A 17,361-nucleotide genomic window follows, 5' to 3' on the forward strand; every position below is an offset into this window, starting at 1 on the left:
GCTTGAACTCCGGTTAGAAGGAAAACCTTGGGGCAGGTTTGTGGAGAAGAAACCAGCCAAAAATTCTCCCAGGTCCTACGTCGTCGACAAGCATACCCGTACAAAGTTACCAGTTTTACCCAAGAACGATTGCAAATGACGCGGAAGGGACCTAAAAGATTAGTGAGACTAGGTCAGGCTTCCGTGCTCTGTACACAAAAAATCAGTATCATTCTAATCTTACATATTCCTAGATCTCGGCTAGTCGTTCCCCCTTGATAACCCGAAATCGCTATAGCGACGCCATGACCAGTCCCGGTCAGCTACCCCCAAATCCTCGACATCGGCGATTCTGGTCCTCGCCTCTGCGTTGTCCAAGGCATGACGGCAGTAATCCCCCCACTCTCACTGCATGAGAGAATTTTGTCTGTGCCCGCGTTGACGGTTTTCCAGAGCGTCCTGGGAACTTCTTATTCGTTGGAGAGGTAGGAAACTTATCCTCGAAGTAACCACTCTATGCCGAAGAGCGCCAAGAACATGATCCCCTTCCCAAGGAGGAACCTTTCCTCCAAGCACCCTCAGGGTTCTTTGCCTTCACCCACCACGGTATTGTTGGCAACTGTCGAACATGTGTTTTCTACTCAGATCTATCTTGAAAATCTCTACTTCCCATCGTTTCGACATAAACCCTCCGGCTCTCCAGATTAGAGATGACTGACTGTAGAGAGAAATACGAACTCAATGGTCATGCTGCGCACCCTCATATTCAGTGAATAATGGTTGTTTATGTTGCGATGTGATACTGGCCTACGATAATTCCTTCCTTGAGCCGTGACGACCATGCCTCGAGATACAGAAGGCTTTGCTTTGGCAAGAAAACCGTCAAAGGAATCTGTAGCAAGATGGCATGGAGAGTGGTAGAGCTAGGATCACGGACAGATTGCACGCTGAACTCGCATAACTGCGAGCCTTTAATCAGGATGGGGGACATGCACATGATACCATTCTCCATGCACGCCTATCATCGTTAGTCTATGCTACTGCCATCTATCCTTCCATCCAGACCATTTCCTTCGACCCATCTGCCGGCAATTCTAGTCATCACCGATTTCTATTCAGAATCAAGCACTTCCTTTCTGGATCTCACCTGAACGGGAACATATGAAAGACGGTACTTCTGATATACTGGTCAGTTTTCATTCTTCTCTTGCGCCAATGTTTCTCAATCTTAGTTTCTAGATACTGATCCAGTCCATTTATCTTCGACGGTGCTATTTCCGACTGAGCGGTGCTCACACTTGGTCGGGATGAAATATCGACAATGAATGCATTTGCGTAGGCACAGAAACCTTGGCCTACAACTTTGCACACTGTAATAAATCATACAAAATAATTAAAGCGATAGGGAAAGTGGCCGCTGATCTTACGGCATGGGAATAAACGACCTAGAACATCCCCTCGATTGGGTTGAGCGGCCATTGATAGGTCGGCCCACATGTTTCCAGTCCAGCATATCCAGTGAGCCGTGGATCAGTTTTGAGGTGCCGGTTCCTACTGGTGGATTTTGTACAAGGAAAGGTTGTTTTAACGGCTGGCATGAGCGTCTGTTTGACTGCCGTATGAGTTGGTTCGCTGGTGGACGCCCAAGGGTAGATTGAGGCTGATGGATTGTCGGTACTGTGCCAAGAGGGGCTACGTCCTTCAGTAGGGGAACTCGGGGGCATCTCCCGGGCGGATGGGAAGGGAAGGGAATTTCGCAGGCGTCAAGCCAGGGGTACTGTGACATAACGCAACGAGAGGTAAAGAGCGTGTATCTGTGGAATAGGGCGTTGTCAAAGCTGCGCGCTTCATAAAATGCCTCTGTGAACCGGAGCCTATACGAGGGCGGCCTTATCTGAAGCTGCTGTGGGGGCAGTGACGAAGTTGAAGTCACTTTGGAGAGAACAGTGTGTAGAGACCGTAGAGAATGCTGTAAGCCATGTTCTCTGTGACTCGCAATGTGATGTTTTCATGCTGTTGTCCCTCAAGATAGATTGTTGATAGCGTCTAGATGAAACCGATGATCAGCTGACAAGATAGACTGTTGATAGTGTCCTGATGAAAAAGATGATCAGCCGCGAGTACAGAGTAAAGAAGGTGGATGCGGTACTGACGAAGCTGTTCTGGCTACAAACAGTGAACGCTGAACTTGGGCAAGTTGACATGCCAGGGATGCCGTGGCAAGTGGGTTGATAACAATCTTTCTTAGAGACGCTCAAGATACTTTTTACAGGGACCCAGGAAGTGTTTACCTTTCGAAAGGCTTCACATGGGTTTTCAATGTACAGCATAAGTATACGGACGGCCAAAGAAACCCGGTATTGATCGGGTACTCCGACATTGAGTATTGGGTTTGCAAAGCACTGCGGAGGCCGGCTAGTTTCAAATACCCAAAGATGGGAGCTTAAAGGCAATGGTGCCGCTTCCTGCCCCGATTTTGGTCGCTGTACAATCAATGACACATTCATTCGATTGTTCCATGAAGGTAAAACTTTTATCGTGATATTCACTGCGTTTTCAAATATGTAGGTCAAATTTCCGTTCCTGGATATCTCGAGGTATTTACAAGGGTGTTGCGTGTTATACATCACCGTAGATCTCCACTCTAAATGTTACTATACAGCAATTACTATTATGATAGGCACTACTGGCGCTTTGAGACTATTATTGCAATACAGCTTCGCTGGATTTCAATCAAACTATCACAGTTCAACAGCCCCCTTCACATGGTCATCATAAAAATAAGTGTTAAAGTTTGATTATACTACAGCTTCGTGCCAGGAACAGCGGAAAGGGATACTTGGAAAAATACCCTTGTTTGTACTTAAGATACTCTGCCATGAACTCGAATTTTCATCACATTGTCATATTTCTCCCTGAACGCCAGCACTCAGAATCCGATGTCTTCAGTAGTCTTTCCATCCCGAGGACAGTGCAGACTGGTCTCTGACAACATCCAGCAATGCCAGTGTCCGTCATTTGTGTCAACTCTATTAGATCCGGTAGGCTCTTGCTCTTCTCTAATGGTCCCACGCTCACATTATCCCAGTACATCTGTTGCCGGTGTGGACATGGCATTCACACGCATGTCGACTACGTCTCAATGGTTGTCCATCATTGTCTTGCAACTCAATGTACTGCCTATGTGCAAAAGGCATGTTCAGCTTCTAAGGTCCTCGCAGCATCTAGAACTGATGTAATCCCACTTATAGACACCTCTGGCGCAGCGTTGCACATGTGAAGCCCAACTTTGCGACCACATCGCTACCAATAATCCATACCATTCTGCGGAACCATGGAATATTTTGGATTTCATGGACAGTGATGGCCCTTCTGGTGTAAACACGATCAACAATGGTCCTTTCATGCCAAGATCCGGGTTCTTTTCTTCCAACACTTCCGAACAAAACCTTATCCCGGTCACTCCAACACATATGTCCTCACCTTATATCAGTTCCTATGCATTCAACTCTTCCCACGATGCGAGGAACACTGGTATCCCCTTCATTCCCACACCAGTTTCTTCCCCCTCAGGAAGTAGCATCTCAGTCGGTATTCAACCGGATATCACTCAGATCCAAGCTTATATCTCAGACGATTCTTTTGTCCACTACCAGGACAATTTCACTAACAACACCTATGCTCATTAGCCAGGCTGCAACGTGGTGAATGGGCACCCCGCCGTCCAAATACCAGGGTCATTTGAATCCAATATATGACATGATGCCTGAGGCCTGGTTGTACCCATACACTTAGGACACAACCACCACCACAATATAACTTCTCACCTCCTCCACTGAATTTTCTACACACCACTTCATCTCCTTATTCCTCATTGTCATGAGCCTCAATATTTTTCAACTTGACACATGATCATCCCAAGTCTTTGCCCTCCATTTCCATTTCCAGTTTTGTTCCTCCCTGTTTATGTTCTCTCGTCAATCATCATGGCAATGTTTCTGAGAGCCCTAATATGTTCACCCCTGGGGGAACCTAACAATTACTTTCTTGACTCAGAATATGCTATCCATTCTTTTGCTTTCACCTACAATACATGTTTATCCTTGCTTTTGGTTGCTGTTGTCTGTCTCTACATCAGGAAAAACCCTTTTGCTACGTATCTGCCACTCAGATATACGTAGCTTATGTATTGCCAGTAGTGATGGTAGAGGGTGCACAGCACTAGGTAGCGGTAGGTAGCATTCTGTATATACTGCCAGTAGCTACGTACACATCTGTATACTTGAGTGAAACCTACTGAATGCTACAATATTGGTCAGTATTGTCTCTTTTTTTGGGTCTTTAATAGTGGCTAATGGTACAAGTCGAGTGTCAGCTAAAAGAGAATATTGAGTCTGACTGAAATAGGGACTTGAATAAGGATAGGAAAGTAACGTGAAGACAAACTCAGTACATTGGAAGGTAATTAGAACAATATATGCCTTGTGAAGTATGGAGAGCTACAATGGCAGTGTGACGAGCCGGGGGGAGTTCTGCTAAGTTTGTTTGAAACTCTGACACAGAGTCCATCCATCATGTGCATAATCAACCAAGATCATGCCATTGGATTCTGACCAAATCCAATCACCCTTGCTTCCTTTCCTCCATCAATGTTTCAGCCCACTTCTCTCATTCCTCTTCACATGTCGCTGTTTATGGTTCTATTTTCCTTCTGGCTTACCGGTGTGGACAACCTATGTTCCCTTCAGATGATCCTCTTTGCCATTCGTGCGCTCCTTGGATATGTGTCCCTTATGCTTTGAATGCTAAAGTTACAGTTCATTGTGCGTGTTCTTTCTATCTCTTTCACTTGATCTCACATGGCCTCGTTTCACAGCACTTGGATGAGATGTCTTGTACTCAAGGCTGCTGGTGAGTACCCAAACTGCAACCTCATGTTTTTTGCTTACTCGCCTCGTGTTTTTCATAGGAATAGTGTTCTAAGGGTACCTTGTCTTGGAATGTATGTAACTTGAATTGTTTTGACATTCATCATATTTATACCATAGCACTTAGGACTCGGAACAACCCATGAACTATGATGGTGCCAAAGACCAGGTGTGACAACTGTGGTTATTGCACCGTCCTTATATTTCTCATTTTCGTAGCAATGTGATCAGTTGTAAGTGCTGTAGCCTTGTTCCTATCAGCTACTATTGATCTCACTGCTGTTCTGCTAGGATTTCAATCTGTTTCGGTGTACTTTGTGATGACATGATGGACCACGATGATACTCACAGTTCAGACATTGGAGGTGGTCTAGTGCATATGATGTTGTACAGCTATATTGGTGTAGTAGCTAGTAGTAATATATTGATTTCATTCATTTCATGGTCTGCCCTCTTCTGTGTTTGTCAGAATATGTCTTCATAGGTATCGATACGATGCCGCTACTGTAGTGATACAATAGTTTGGGTGGGGTGCTATCACTTGATACAGACTACTACGTACTCTTAGTGGTGTGCTACAAGCTGCTACATATGGGGGACTGTGCTACAGCACTACAAGTGCTACATAGACTACATACTGCGATGTAGCAAAGTAATTTTTTCCTGATGTAATGTTTTTTAATCGCCTCGGTATTCAAGCCGGATGCTATGGAATAGATCAGTAATTGGCATCTTATTAATGAGTCTGCTCAAGACCTACAGATCACACACTTCTTCCAGTGTGGTCCTTAACCTCATGAAATGCATCCATAAATATTTTTGTTACTCCCTTCTAGTCTAACCATGACTCATATTGATCCTCTTAGTTTATCTGGCCCGTATACATCCCTAGCCTCCTGATTTTCGAGGTTTCGAAACCCCGATCGATTGTTATGCTTTGCAATAGCCATGTGATCAGTCAATCTGGTCTTTACAGAATAGAGCTGATGGCCTGCATGTCTGATCAAGTGATAGTCATTGGCAGTAGACCTGTGACCAGCCCCTACAATGAGCAAGCATTGTTGGCAGATGAAATGAGATGATGCATACCATAGGTCCAGAACACAGCCTAAGTATTAGCATGGCTGTTACGAAATAATATATTTGATGTTACTTGGGTGATAAAAATCAATTAATGGATCATCTAGCGAGATTGATATTGAGCTTACCATGGAAGCTCTTCACTGATCGTTTAGGAAGAGACTGCATAGGTGCGGGCAAGGATGGTTGCAGCAGAGGAAGTGATGATGAGCTGGCCCACTTCGAAGATGTCAGACTGCCGGACTCTCATTATGCATTCTGATCGTCACAGTCGATATAGTGTGTCAAAAAGCGGGTAAGGACAATAAAATCATGACGCTTGCATCTCTGCAATAGTGAGTATAGTACATAGGTCAGCTGCTCTCAATGTGCGTGATCATCATAGGTTAAATGGTGACCAGAAGTTCATTCAACGAAGGGCAGTAAACGTGTAGACCCTGTTGGTGAGAGGATTCATTCAAGAGGATTCCCTTGGAGGGCCAGAAACCAGGCAGATGTGGAAACATTGTCTTAACCTGGGCTCTTGTCCAGTGAGAGTCGATGTTCATAGGAAAGACACAAGTCTATGCTGTTGATGGGGAATGGAAGGTCCAATTCCAAGTACGGTGAAGTCGTGTGATATGTATTCAGCAAAGCATAAGTATCTCCTGACTCCTTTCAAAACTAGGACAATGAGGAGCTTGTCAACCAGGTTGAACGTGTAGTTGAAAGATAAAGATTCGGCAGTTCGTCGGTACTATAATGGCTGGTCATTGATAATAGACATGGTCCTGCTTGTACAAGAGGGGCAAGACGACTCAATGGAGGCAGAGAAGGGAGGTAGCGCTGGAGGTTGATATTGCCTAAGGAAACATATCCTTAAGAGGAATAAGTGGCCGGCATATACCTCACAACGTCCCTCTCTTATTGATTATCCCTGTCTTGACCTATCAGAACCTGCATGACGGCCGCATTCTGTGTTTTCCGTGTGCCCTCTTGTTTGTTGGGGAGAATACTGGTATCGAACACATGCCATACAGTTGGACTGAGGGTCTATTCCGAGTAGAAAGTGACTAGGGACATTGTGGAATGAACTGAAGCGAGATGAGATCCCAAATGAGAAAGAATAGAAAGTAATATAGAGTGGTGGGCAGTGGCAGCGAACCAATGAGGATAGGGAAGGAGTGACATTCCTCATAACAAATGTGAAGGAGAAAGAACGTAGACAATGATTCCTAGTTCATGAAAAATATCGGAATGTGTGTGGTCCAGGAAGAAATACCCGCTTTAAGCATCCTCGAGCCTTCCTTCAGTACACAAGTCTACACCATGCATCATTCATGAGTGATGATGGTAGTATCTGACCATCTGTAGTAGTTGTTGATGAGAACATCTCATAGGAGACAGTATTCTGACGTGCAAGGTCTTGATGAGCGCCGTGTGGGCAGTCATGGTGCAGGGAGGTTACTTAGATTGTACATGACACCAAACAGGGCCCTGGTACATAGAGAGAGGAGTCTTCTTGTAGGTCTGATGCACCATGTCAATAAGGGGTAGCACAAACATATGGCAGATAGTCTCACTGAAATAAAAGCCTAATAGAAAGGATGAAGTCTGTCGTTGCCAACAGATGAGGTAAACTCACAGAGTACGTGGACCAAAGAGTCAGAGCCCTTGGGTAAACTGATCTTGAAAAGAAGTGACATATTTTGTGGAGCATTCGACAGCAGCAGGACTAGGCCAATGAGGATTGGGTGGGGTATGAATTGGCTGGCGGGTATACGATGATGACTGGAGGAGACAATGTTGTCGGCATGTTCCTATAATACAACACTTGAGATGGTGCTAGTATTGTGGTACGAGCTTGTGTGCACCAGGAAACAACGATAATATGGAGGATGGAGTATAGGTATGTGGACCCATCGCACCATCAACCATGAATATTGTCAATGCTTTTTTATATGGCCATCGTGTATGGGGCATGCTGCTGGTAATCAGTAGGTGATGCAGACTCTGAGCAGTACACGGTAACATTCAAGACGAATGGGCTGAGGTGGATGATGATCATGCAGATGTTCAGTTGTTGCCAGCACCAGGTATCACTGGTTCAGTTGGCTCTCCCATGCCAGTGCTACACTCAGCACACAACCCTCTGTCTTCCATTATCTTGCCGTATAGAGGACAATGCATCAAAATCTCTGACAACATTCAGCACTGTCAGTGTGAATGGTTCTTTCCTCCTGAGTTGTCCTTGCTAGACCAGGTAGGATCTCAGTCACCTTCACCTATATTCCCATGCTCATGTTCTCCCAGAACATCTGTGGTCTCTGTGGGCATGGTATTCATGCACATGCTGACTAGGCTTCAGCGGTCGTCAATCATTATCCCATGAATCAATGCTACATGAAAACCCAGGATCCTTCCCATGAGTCTCTGCACCAAACTCCAGATACGTCTACGAGATCCATCCTACATCCGACGTCCATCTTATCAACTTTCAAACCCCCGTCACAACTGTACACGATGCCCTAGATGTGTTCAGTCACTTACCATCTACTGGCAGGACACATCACATGAACACACTAAGGCACAGACTCTGACAACAAACAGCAGACGGATGATGGAGACTCGGAAGTGCAGAAGAGAACTAGAAGAGAATGTAGAGAATGCTTGGCATGGAGTTGGATGCAACAATAAGGCCATTCGAGTTTAGGAAGATGCTCCTATTCCAGCCTTGTTGTGGCCCCACCAGCTGGCCCCTCTATTCCTGCTCAATTTACAGTACTCTATCTGGCTACCTCGCCATACATCCATGCTTTCCCATACCTACACATCGACTGTCACACTGACGTCAGATGGGATCGCAGAGACTTTAAAGTCGAGGGTGCCCAGAGAGGCTGATTGAAGCTCAGATTGATTGCCCATCTCTTTGCTGGTTGATCTTTTCTTTTTATTCTCGCTGTTTGCAAAGCTCTACTCTTTGGTCAATGAAGAAGGACCAGGGAGATGTAGATTGGACTCGGACATGCATACAGGAGGAGAGAGAGAAGAAAAGGAGAAACAGAAGATGGCCAACTAGCGGAAAGGATGAAATGAAGCCTTGCTGATTGGCTGGACTACCAGGTGATATAGGTTTATTGGTGACGCAGTAGACTTAGGCCGGGCGATATCGTGTAGTTCACTTCAACAAAGATAGCCGCTGGTATGATCCAACGTCTTTCTTTCAGTCGCATTTTCTCATAAACATATACCATTTGGGTTCTTCCTTGAATTGAATTTCTCATATAACCTCGAAAATTAGATGACCAACAGTGGCTATGACAGATCTCTATCACATTTTAGGACCGAAAGCACAACTATCCACATCGTCCCAAATTTCATTATACCATATCACCTACCGTCTTATGGCAGGACACCCCGCCATGGTGGAGCACGAGCTCTGACGGTGACGTCCACATATGCTGCACAGATGATGGAATGAGGACGCTGCTACAGGAAGGTGGGGATGGTTTGATGTGGAGAGCTGCGGTATCTCCACCCATGTCATGCCACCTAGCCACCTCTTCACTGTTTTTCTACTCTGGGAATCCACTGGAGAAAATCCTTATCCAGCGCTGTTGTTAACTCGTCAGCTGATCCCAACTCCATTGCTGCCTGACAACACTCTTTCGATCCGCCCACCTTCATGCTATCCAGGAACCCATGTATCATTGAATCTTTTCACTTCTCCATCTTGATCACTATCGGTGACTCCATTCCCAACTTCTGTCCCAGCATCTTTTTCAGAGGGTTTCTCCCCACAATTCAAATCTTCTTCCTGGCACATATTGTTCAGACCCCTGATCTTATGTGTTTGATCCCCTTGCATGCATCCTTCCTCTTCAATACTTGCACCCAAATCTTTCTTTTGCCTATACCTTGTGCCCGAACCTCTCTCTCTTGCAGGCCAAGAAATTATTCCACATGGTCATTCAACAACTCACTCAAGGGGTGATAGTTAGTTTGTTTTAGTCTGTTTGTCATCTGTACTCTCCCTTGGAGCCTGGCTGTCTTACCACAAACTATCTTATCAACGTCTCTGGTCTCCGTAATCATATCAGGATCACATATGTGAAGATGCTGTGTGCAAGGACATCTTTCCTCATGGCTGACATAACCACAGGCAGATATCGTAGTCTACAGAAGACCAGATATTTAGAAGATGACAACAGGAGTAAAGCGAGATACTAATAAAGCCATCATTACTGGCTAGGTAGTCAACCTACTTGTCTGGCAGACATGGTGGTGGACGTTTATCGACAATGCAATGCCATTCTATTGTAGTTCCTAGGTAAGTGAAGGGTCTATTTTGTTACCCTCACTTTCATGAACCTTCCATCAGGTATTGAATTAGTTTTTCGAGGGTCTACAAGGAACTCGAAGCAGTTTCCAGCCTGTAGCAAGAATATTTTCGCATTAAATAATAAAACACATATAATCTCAGAACAAAGGAAAGCAATAAATGCGACAAAGCAAGTACCCTAAGCATAAGAAAACAAGACAATATCCAAGATGTACATACACTGCTGTGTTTACAGACATTCTTACGAAGCGCTGCTTTATCTATTCGAATTGACGTGCCCAGGCTTCCGCACCATGCACTGCACTGTAGCTCGCAGTTGGATAATCCTTGCGAAATACTGCGCTTGAGTTCTGGATGTTAACGCTGGAGTTATCATTCTGGTACTGAGCAACATAAGAATTCCCCACTTGCGAGTAGGAATGGCCATCGGCCTGAGTGATGCCAATTTGAGCGAAAGGTTGTGGGGTAGGTGTGAAGGTCACTGCGTTGCCATAAGAGTAGGATGTGTTGGTGTTAGTGGAGGGAGGGTGCATGTTCGTGGGAGTCATCATGTTGCCAGCAAAGATGTTGACATTGGAAGGGAGAATATTGTCAACACTCACCCTGTAGGGCAGAGGCGTAGATGAATGATGTTCATTCACAGTAGGTATATGCTCGATGAGAGATGCTAAGCAAGTGCATGCTTGTAACTGGGGTGTCTACAATAAGCTGTATCAGTGTTATTCTAGACACCATGGGTGGAGAGCATGTACCTTCTGAACATACGCAGCGCAATTCATCGCAGGACAATGATGGACATACATTGAAACAAAATCGCAGTGCACATGGATACCATGTCTACACCCATTACAGATGGTCTAGGGCACATAAATACAATGAAGTACCAGTGAAGTACAGTCATAACATACCTGATCTAGCATGGGTAGTGCAGGGGGGGATGAATGATTGACATTCACAGTAGTGGGTAGTGCCATCCGGAGCGACCACATGCCTGTGCATGCATCCGGCTCTCAAAGGCAGGTCTGGCATTGAAGACATCAGTGAATGAGTGCTATTGCTGAGTGCAATATTGAAGGAGGTGACAGAAGTGGGGAGTTCATCCGGCACATTTTATGGGCTCAAGCAGGGTGTTAAGCACTAACTCTAATCTGAACCAAGGCTGGTCTCTATCCTGTCACTCGCGTTCGGTGATTCAGTGTTAGAGAGACATTGGTAGATTGCGAGAAGTTAGGCGTCACTTTATAGCAAAAGCAAGGAGCTTGTAAGAGTTAGGAGTGTATAATCTTAGCCAAAGCTGGAGTCTAAGGCCACAGCATAGGCTAGCTTAAATACATGTTAGACTCGTACTAAGAATAGTATCTACAAGGGCACATGTGATGAGAAGTGCATCTTTCAACGAATGAGGAGTGAGGACACTAAAAGAAGTGTACTCCCGACAAATGAGAGTAAAGAGCGCATATCACCTGCATCTGCATGGGACTCCGTCTGAATAGGCTGCATCCTGCAGACCACCCTTGACTGGCGGTCGACTCTCATCCAACTACTAAGAAGCATGATGCCATCAAGAGAAGCATGATAGCACATGTGGGTCATTGGTCATCTGGGGTGTGGCAGCTTGTGAACTGGGGTGATGGCAACCGGGTAAATGGGTAAGGAGTGTGCCGGTGGAATATCATGGGTCCGAGAGATAAGATAGGCAGGTCCAGGGTTCCGAGGGATAAGGATAAGATAAGATAAGGAAAATAGGAGTAAAGTCATAATACAGGGGCAGTTCGTCACTAAACTCTAGATATGACCGGTCAAAGAAATCTCAAAGGGAATGACTGTGAGATTATGTTGCCTCATGGAGAAGACGTCATGGTATCGACAGCTTCTCTGGAATCCAAAATAGATGGGGAGCCAGATTTCAATTCTGTGATCCCACAGAATTGAAACAATGTTGACCGGAAGGCACAACACAATCAAAGCAGGCAACTTTACAGAAAGACTTAGCTACGCCATCAATTGCCCATTTTAGTTGAGTTGTGCCTTCCGGTCAACATTGTTTCAATTCTGTGGGATCACAGAATTGAAATCTGGCTCCCCATCTATTTTGGATTCCAGAGAAGCTGTCGATACCATGACGTCTTCTCCATGAGGCAACATAATCTCACAGTCATTCCCTTTGAGATTTCTTTGACCGGTCATATCTAGAGTTTAGTGACGAACTGCCCCTGTATTATGACTTTACTCCTATTTTCCTTATCTTATCTTATCCTTATCCCTCGGAACCCTGGACCTGCCTATCTTATCTCTCGGACCCATGATATTCCACCGGCACACTCCTTACCCATTTACCCGGTTGCCATCACCCCAGTTCACAAGCTGCCACACCCCAGATGACCAATGACCCACATGTGCTATCATGCTTCTCTTGATGGCATCATGCTTCTTAGTAGTTGGATGAGAGTCGACCGCCAGTCAAGGGTGGTCTGCAGGATGCAGCCTATTCAGACGGAGTCCCATGCAGATGCAGGTGATATGCGCTCTTTACTCTCATTTGTCGGGAGTACACTTCTTTTAGTGTCCTCACTCCTCATTCGTTGAAAGATGCACTTCTCATCACATGTGCCCTTGTAGATACTATTCTTAGTACGAGTCTAACATGTATTTAAGCTAGCCTATGCTGTGGCCTTAGACTCCAGCTTTGGCTAAGATTATACACTCCTAACTCTTACAAGCTCCTTGCTTTTGCTATAAAGTGACGCCTAACTTCTCGCAATCTACCAATGTCTCTCTAACACTGAATCACCGAACGCGAGTGACAGGATAGAGACCAGCCTTGGTTCAGATTAGAGTTAGTGCTTAACACCCTGCTTGAGCCCATAAAATGTGCCGGATGAACTCCCCACTTCTGTCACCTCCTTCAATATTGCACTCAGCAATAGCACTCATTCACTGATGTCTTCAATGCCAGACCTGCCTTTGAGAGCCGGATGCATGCACAGGCATGTGGTCGCTCCGGATGGCACTACCCACTACTGTGAATGTCAATCATTCATCCCCCCCTGCACTACCCATGCTAGATCAGGTATGTTATGACTGTACTTCACTGGTACTTCATTGTATTTATGTGCCCTAGACCATCTGTAATGGGTGTAGACATGGTATCCATGTGCACTGCGATTTTGTTTCAATGTATGTCCATCATTGTCCTGCGATGAATTGCGCTGCGTATGTTCAGAAGGTACATGCTCTCCACCCATGGTGTCTAGAATAACACTGATACAGCTTATTGTAGACACCCCAGTTACAAGCATGCACTTGCTTGGCATCTCTCATCGAGCATATACCTACTGTGAATGAACATCATTCATCTACGCCTCTGCCCTACAGGGTGAGTGTTGACAATATTCTCCCTTCCAATGTCAACATCTTTGCTGGCAACATGATGACTCCCATGAACATGCACCCTCCCTCCACTAACACCAACACATCCTACTCTTATGGCAACGCAGTGACCTTCACACCTACCCCACAACCTTTCGCTCAAATTGGCATCACTCAGGCCGATGGCCATTCCTACTCGCAAGTGGGGAATTCTTATGTCGCTCAGTACCAGAATGATAACTCCAGCGTTAACATCCAGAACTCAAGCGCAGTGTTTCGCGAGGATTATCCAACTGCGAGCTACAGTGCGGTGCATGGTGTGGAAGCCTGGGCACGTCAATTCGAATAGATAAAGCAGCGCTTCATAAGAATGTCTGTAAACACAGCAGTGTATGTACATCTTGGATATTGTCTCGTTTTCTTATGCTTAGGGTACTTGCTTTGTCGCATTTATTGCTTTCCTTTGTTCTGAGATTATATGTGTTTTATTATTTAACAAAACAAGTCCTGAATAAACGGGTTCAACATCTATCAAGTCCTAAAATATTCTTGCTACAAGTCAACAACCGCTTTGTGTTCCTTGTAGACCCTCGAATAACTGATTAAAACCTTGATGGAAGTTTCATAAGAGCGAGGATAATAAGATAGAACCCTTTCTTACCTAGATAGAATGACGTCGCATTGCCAATAAATGAGCAATACCATCCACCAGACGAGCGGGTCAACGATCTCGTACCAGAAGCCAATAGTTATAACATCGCTGGCATCTCGCTTCACTCTCGTCGTCATCTATTCATTCCGCCTTCTCCACAGCTAAGCCTTTCAGATACAGGGCACTTTCCCACCTCTCTAATGATATTCGTAGCTCGCCTCGATCATGATACTGCGCGCGGATCGGAAGATGAGAATCCACAGGATATTATGCAGATATATATGAACGCGAAAGCAGGAAAAGACCGTTTGTACGATGCGTCGTCAAAACGATGATTGACCGGCGTTGAAGGTAGGGATCCAAACATCACGGCGACCATGGGATCGAAGACACCCGGATAAATTATTTTAAGTATAAGTTCGTGAGTCTTATCGACGGATAACTCTGGTGGTTGAGGGAAGGACGACCTTGGAATTGAAGGCAAACTTGGTACAAGCATCATTTTTCGCGATAAGTGAGATGAAGGTAGCGGGCTCTGCCGCTTGCCGGCGCTATTACGTTATTAAATTCAAGGAGCCTTTTAAAGACTTGCCATGTCCTTTGTCTTCCAGCGCACTCTATCTCGATTCGATCCTTTCACCCCCAAGACTTGGACTTCGAAAACTCTTGAGCTCTTCGTAGTCATTGATCCGTTCTTTTCTTCCAATCTAACTGTGAATGTTGGTCCTCCGCGATCTATTCGGCCTTTATAACGCGTCGCCCTGTCAATTTTTGCTGGGGTCCGGTCCGGCCTGAGAGCACCGATCGATCGTGTTATCCGACAACTGGGTACATTCCCGGGTTTGTAGGGTCAATGACGATCTGCAATCTGGACTAGGCGAAGGAAAGCTATGACGGCAGGGCAGCCATGGGCGGATAGTAGAAGAAGACGCGTACGTCGGTAGGCCTTTGGTAGATCTATCACCAAGATTTCTCGCGGCATGCGATTATTTCTAATTAGTATCCCGGCAAGTGGTGGGTGCTCGAAGTTGAAGAACAGCATGTTTTAGGCGCTATACGAGTAGTTGAGTTGACTGATAATTAATTGAAATAATGCTGAACTTGCCGTGGACACTCTTCCTCATTTAGTTGTGTTTTGAGTAAGAGAGCCAGATCCCATGAAGCGTACCATCCTACATAATCAACCACCCTTGAGGAATAACACCATAGAACCCAAACAGAATGCCTCCTCACTGACAGTCAAAACGCGAGCGGAATCGCACAGCCAAAATGACTCCCTGTCCGGATTGCCAATGGTATCTTCAGGGGAGAAGTAGCGACAATCCAAGAAAGTTTCGAGAGACGAAGACTACATCAAGAATGTGCCAAGGAGGCGAATTTGCGATGCTATAGCAGCTCCAGGGAGGGCTGGTGAGGTTGGAAATCCGGGTATGACACGTTGGCGGAAATACGGGTCGAGGTAAACACAATCGTTGTACTTGCTCTACTCCAATACTTGAATGCGCATGCCCAACAGTGAAGATGCTAGTGATACCGTGCATTCACGAGATACGCTGAGAATCTGGTGCTGTTGCTGTGCCAATGACGTCGGTGTACCATTTATTGATATCAGAAAGCGAAAAGAGGTGAAAATCTGACCAATGCGGTGCAGTGTGCAAAGAAACTTTATTCCAGAGGAGCTCTATCGACTGAAAGTGACAGTGATCTGATAGTATCTTCCAAAAACTTCACAAGTTGATTGGGGTTGAGCACATAGTCCTAGTTGTAAAGCAGAGATAGAGATGGCTGACAAATTTTTGAAGATGAGCATATTATCTCGAGGATAGGATATTTTAATAACAGACCTTTCTCGAGGCGACGGCGAGCATGATGCGTCCCTCTCATATCAATATCCTTGCTCTGCTCGTTCCACCCAATCACATAAAAATCATCCTTCCAGATTCACTGCGCACCGTCCTCGTTGTTGTCCGGTTTGTTGATAACGAAAAACCTATCGTGTAGACGGATTGAAGGCTGATTTAGAAAAGAGGAGGTTTGATGGTCGTAGTGATCCTTGAGAGAAGTAACGATAAGGTCGCTGATTTGATGAAGTTTGAAGCTTAGCTTGAAGACCAGAGAGCACGAGCTGGTAGGAATCGGCGGCGAGTTTGAAAAAGAAGTCGTCAATGAAGGGTTGAGCAAGTGCGATTCGACCTCCGACGGCTCTGATTGGCAGAAGCCCCAAATGGAAGGTGCTAGTCTGCGTCCACAACTTGAACAGCCTCAGTGCCTCCAATCAGTGTGTTGATAACACTCATTATCTCCGTTTATGCTTCTTCCCTGGACCTGAGCTGGTATCGGTGTGGGCACACGTATGTCGACAATATTCATGTTCACCACTGTCCTGTAACTCACTCACAGTACAGCTCATGTTCAAAACGTAGTACGTACGCCTCCATACATGACAAGGAAAGAAAACTGATGCGGCTCGCCCAAGATCCCTCAGACTCAAGAATTCGCACGCACAACCCGCTCGTTGACCATACCGCTACCGTGAATCCATACCGAGATTTGCGGCTCTCCCAGGAATTTTGTGGACGGCTTCCAGATTCCAGAACCAGCTCTCTTCCAATGCCGTTGCGTTCAGCTCTTCGCAGATCGTAAATCTTATTGTATAGTATCCCCTCCGCCCCCTAGGTTTCTCTTTCTTTTTTACAGCACCTATCTGCCGTGGCCCCTCTAACTAGACACGGCCCAGGAAAGACCTGACCAGCCACCACTGTGCCTAAACGGCTTCTTCAATGGTGACATGACGGATGGACGCTTCTATAACCGATCGAATGTGATGCGCGATGCGACTCAGGACGCCCAGGTGGGCTTGTATGCTAGGGATCTCAGCACGGCCAAGACAGCAGCCTTCAGTATATCTCCTACCTTCCATCCTCCAACTTCACTTCTGTTCTCCCTCCCTTTTATCACTGTTTCCTATCTCGAAACTCTATCACTCAGCCCGCTACTCACGTTGTACGGGCTTTCAATCGGTTCTATACTCC

General features: G+C 45.7%; 4 protein-coding genes across 4 annotated transcripts; 3 read left to right on the plus strand and 1 right to left on the minus strand.

The window, feature by feature from the left end:
- Window positions 1-3,041: 3,041 nt before the first annotated feature.
- EV420DRAFT_1642747 (uncharacterized protein) lies at window positions 3,042-3,668 on the plus strand (the record flags this gene model as incomplete). The annotated part of the gene is made up of 2 exons (XM_060477406.1): window positions 3,042-3,176; window positions 3,231-3,668. 2 exons carry the CDS (start codon window positions 3,042-3,044, stop codon window positions 3,666-3,668), a joined length of 573 nt encoding a protein of 190 aa, XP_060330663.1.
- A 960-nt stretch (window positions 3,669-4,628) lies between these two features.
- On the plus strand, window positions 4,629-5,321 carry EV420DRAFT_1479677 (uncharacterized protein; the record flags this gene model as incomplete). Its single annotated transcript, XM_060469600.1, has 7 exons — window positions 4,629-4,763; window positions 4,791-4,802; window positions 4,856-4,890; window positions 4,949-4,964; window positions 5,035-5,076; window positions 5,127-5,140; window positions 5,264-5,321. 7 exons carry the CDS (start codon window positions 4,629-4,631, stop codon window positions 5,319-5,321), a joined length of 312 nt encoding a protein of 103 aa, XP_060330664.1.
- Window positions 5,322-10,503: 5,182 nt separating this feature from the next.
- EV420DRAFT_1542023 (uncharacterized protein) lies at window positions 10,504-11,127 on the minus strand. Its single transcript, XM_060473139.1, has 2 exons — window positions 11,061-11,127; window positions 10,504-11,006 (listed from the first exon to the last, which is right to left on the minus strand). The coding sequence occupies exons 1-2, from the start codon at window positions 11,109-11,111 to the stop codon at window positions 10,569-10,571; spliced, it is 489 nt and encodes a 162-aa protein (XP_060330665.1). The 5' UTR covers window positions 11,112-11,127; the 3' UTR covers window positions 10,504-10,568.
- A 2,340-nt stretch (window positions 11,128-13,467) lies between these two features.
- On the plus strand, window positions 13,468-14,092 carry EV420DRAFT_1542024 (uncharacterized protein). The gene is made up of 2 exons (XM_060473140.1): window positions 13,468-13,534; window positions 13,589-14,092. Exons 1-2 carry the CDS (start codon window positions 13,484-13,486, stop codon window positions 14,024-14,026), a joined length of 489 nt encoding a protein of 162 aa, XP_060330666.1. The 5' UTR covers window positions 13,468-13,483; the 3' UTR covers window positions 14,027-14,092.
- The last annotated feature ends 3,269 nt before the right edge of the window (window positions 14,093-17,361 follow it).

This window comes from Desarmillaria tabescens (assembly GCF_030435595.1).
Source record: "Desarmillaria tabescens strain CCBAS 213 chromosome Unknown EV420scaffold_17, whole genome shotgun sequence".
Taxonomy (NCBI): Eukaryota; Fungi; Basidiomycota; class Agaricomycetes; order Agaricales; family Physalacriaceae; genus Desarmillaria; species Desarmillaria tabescens.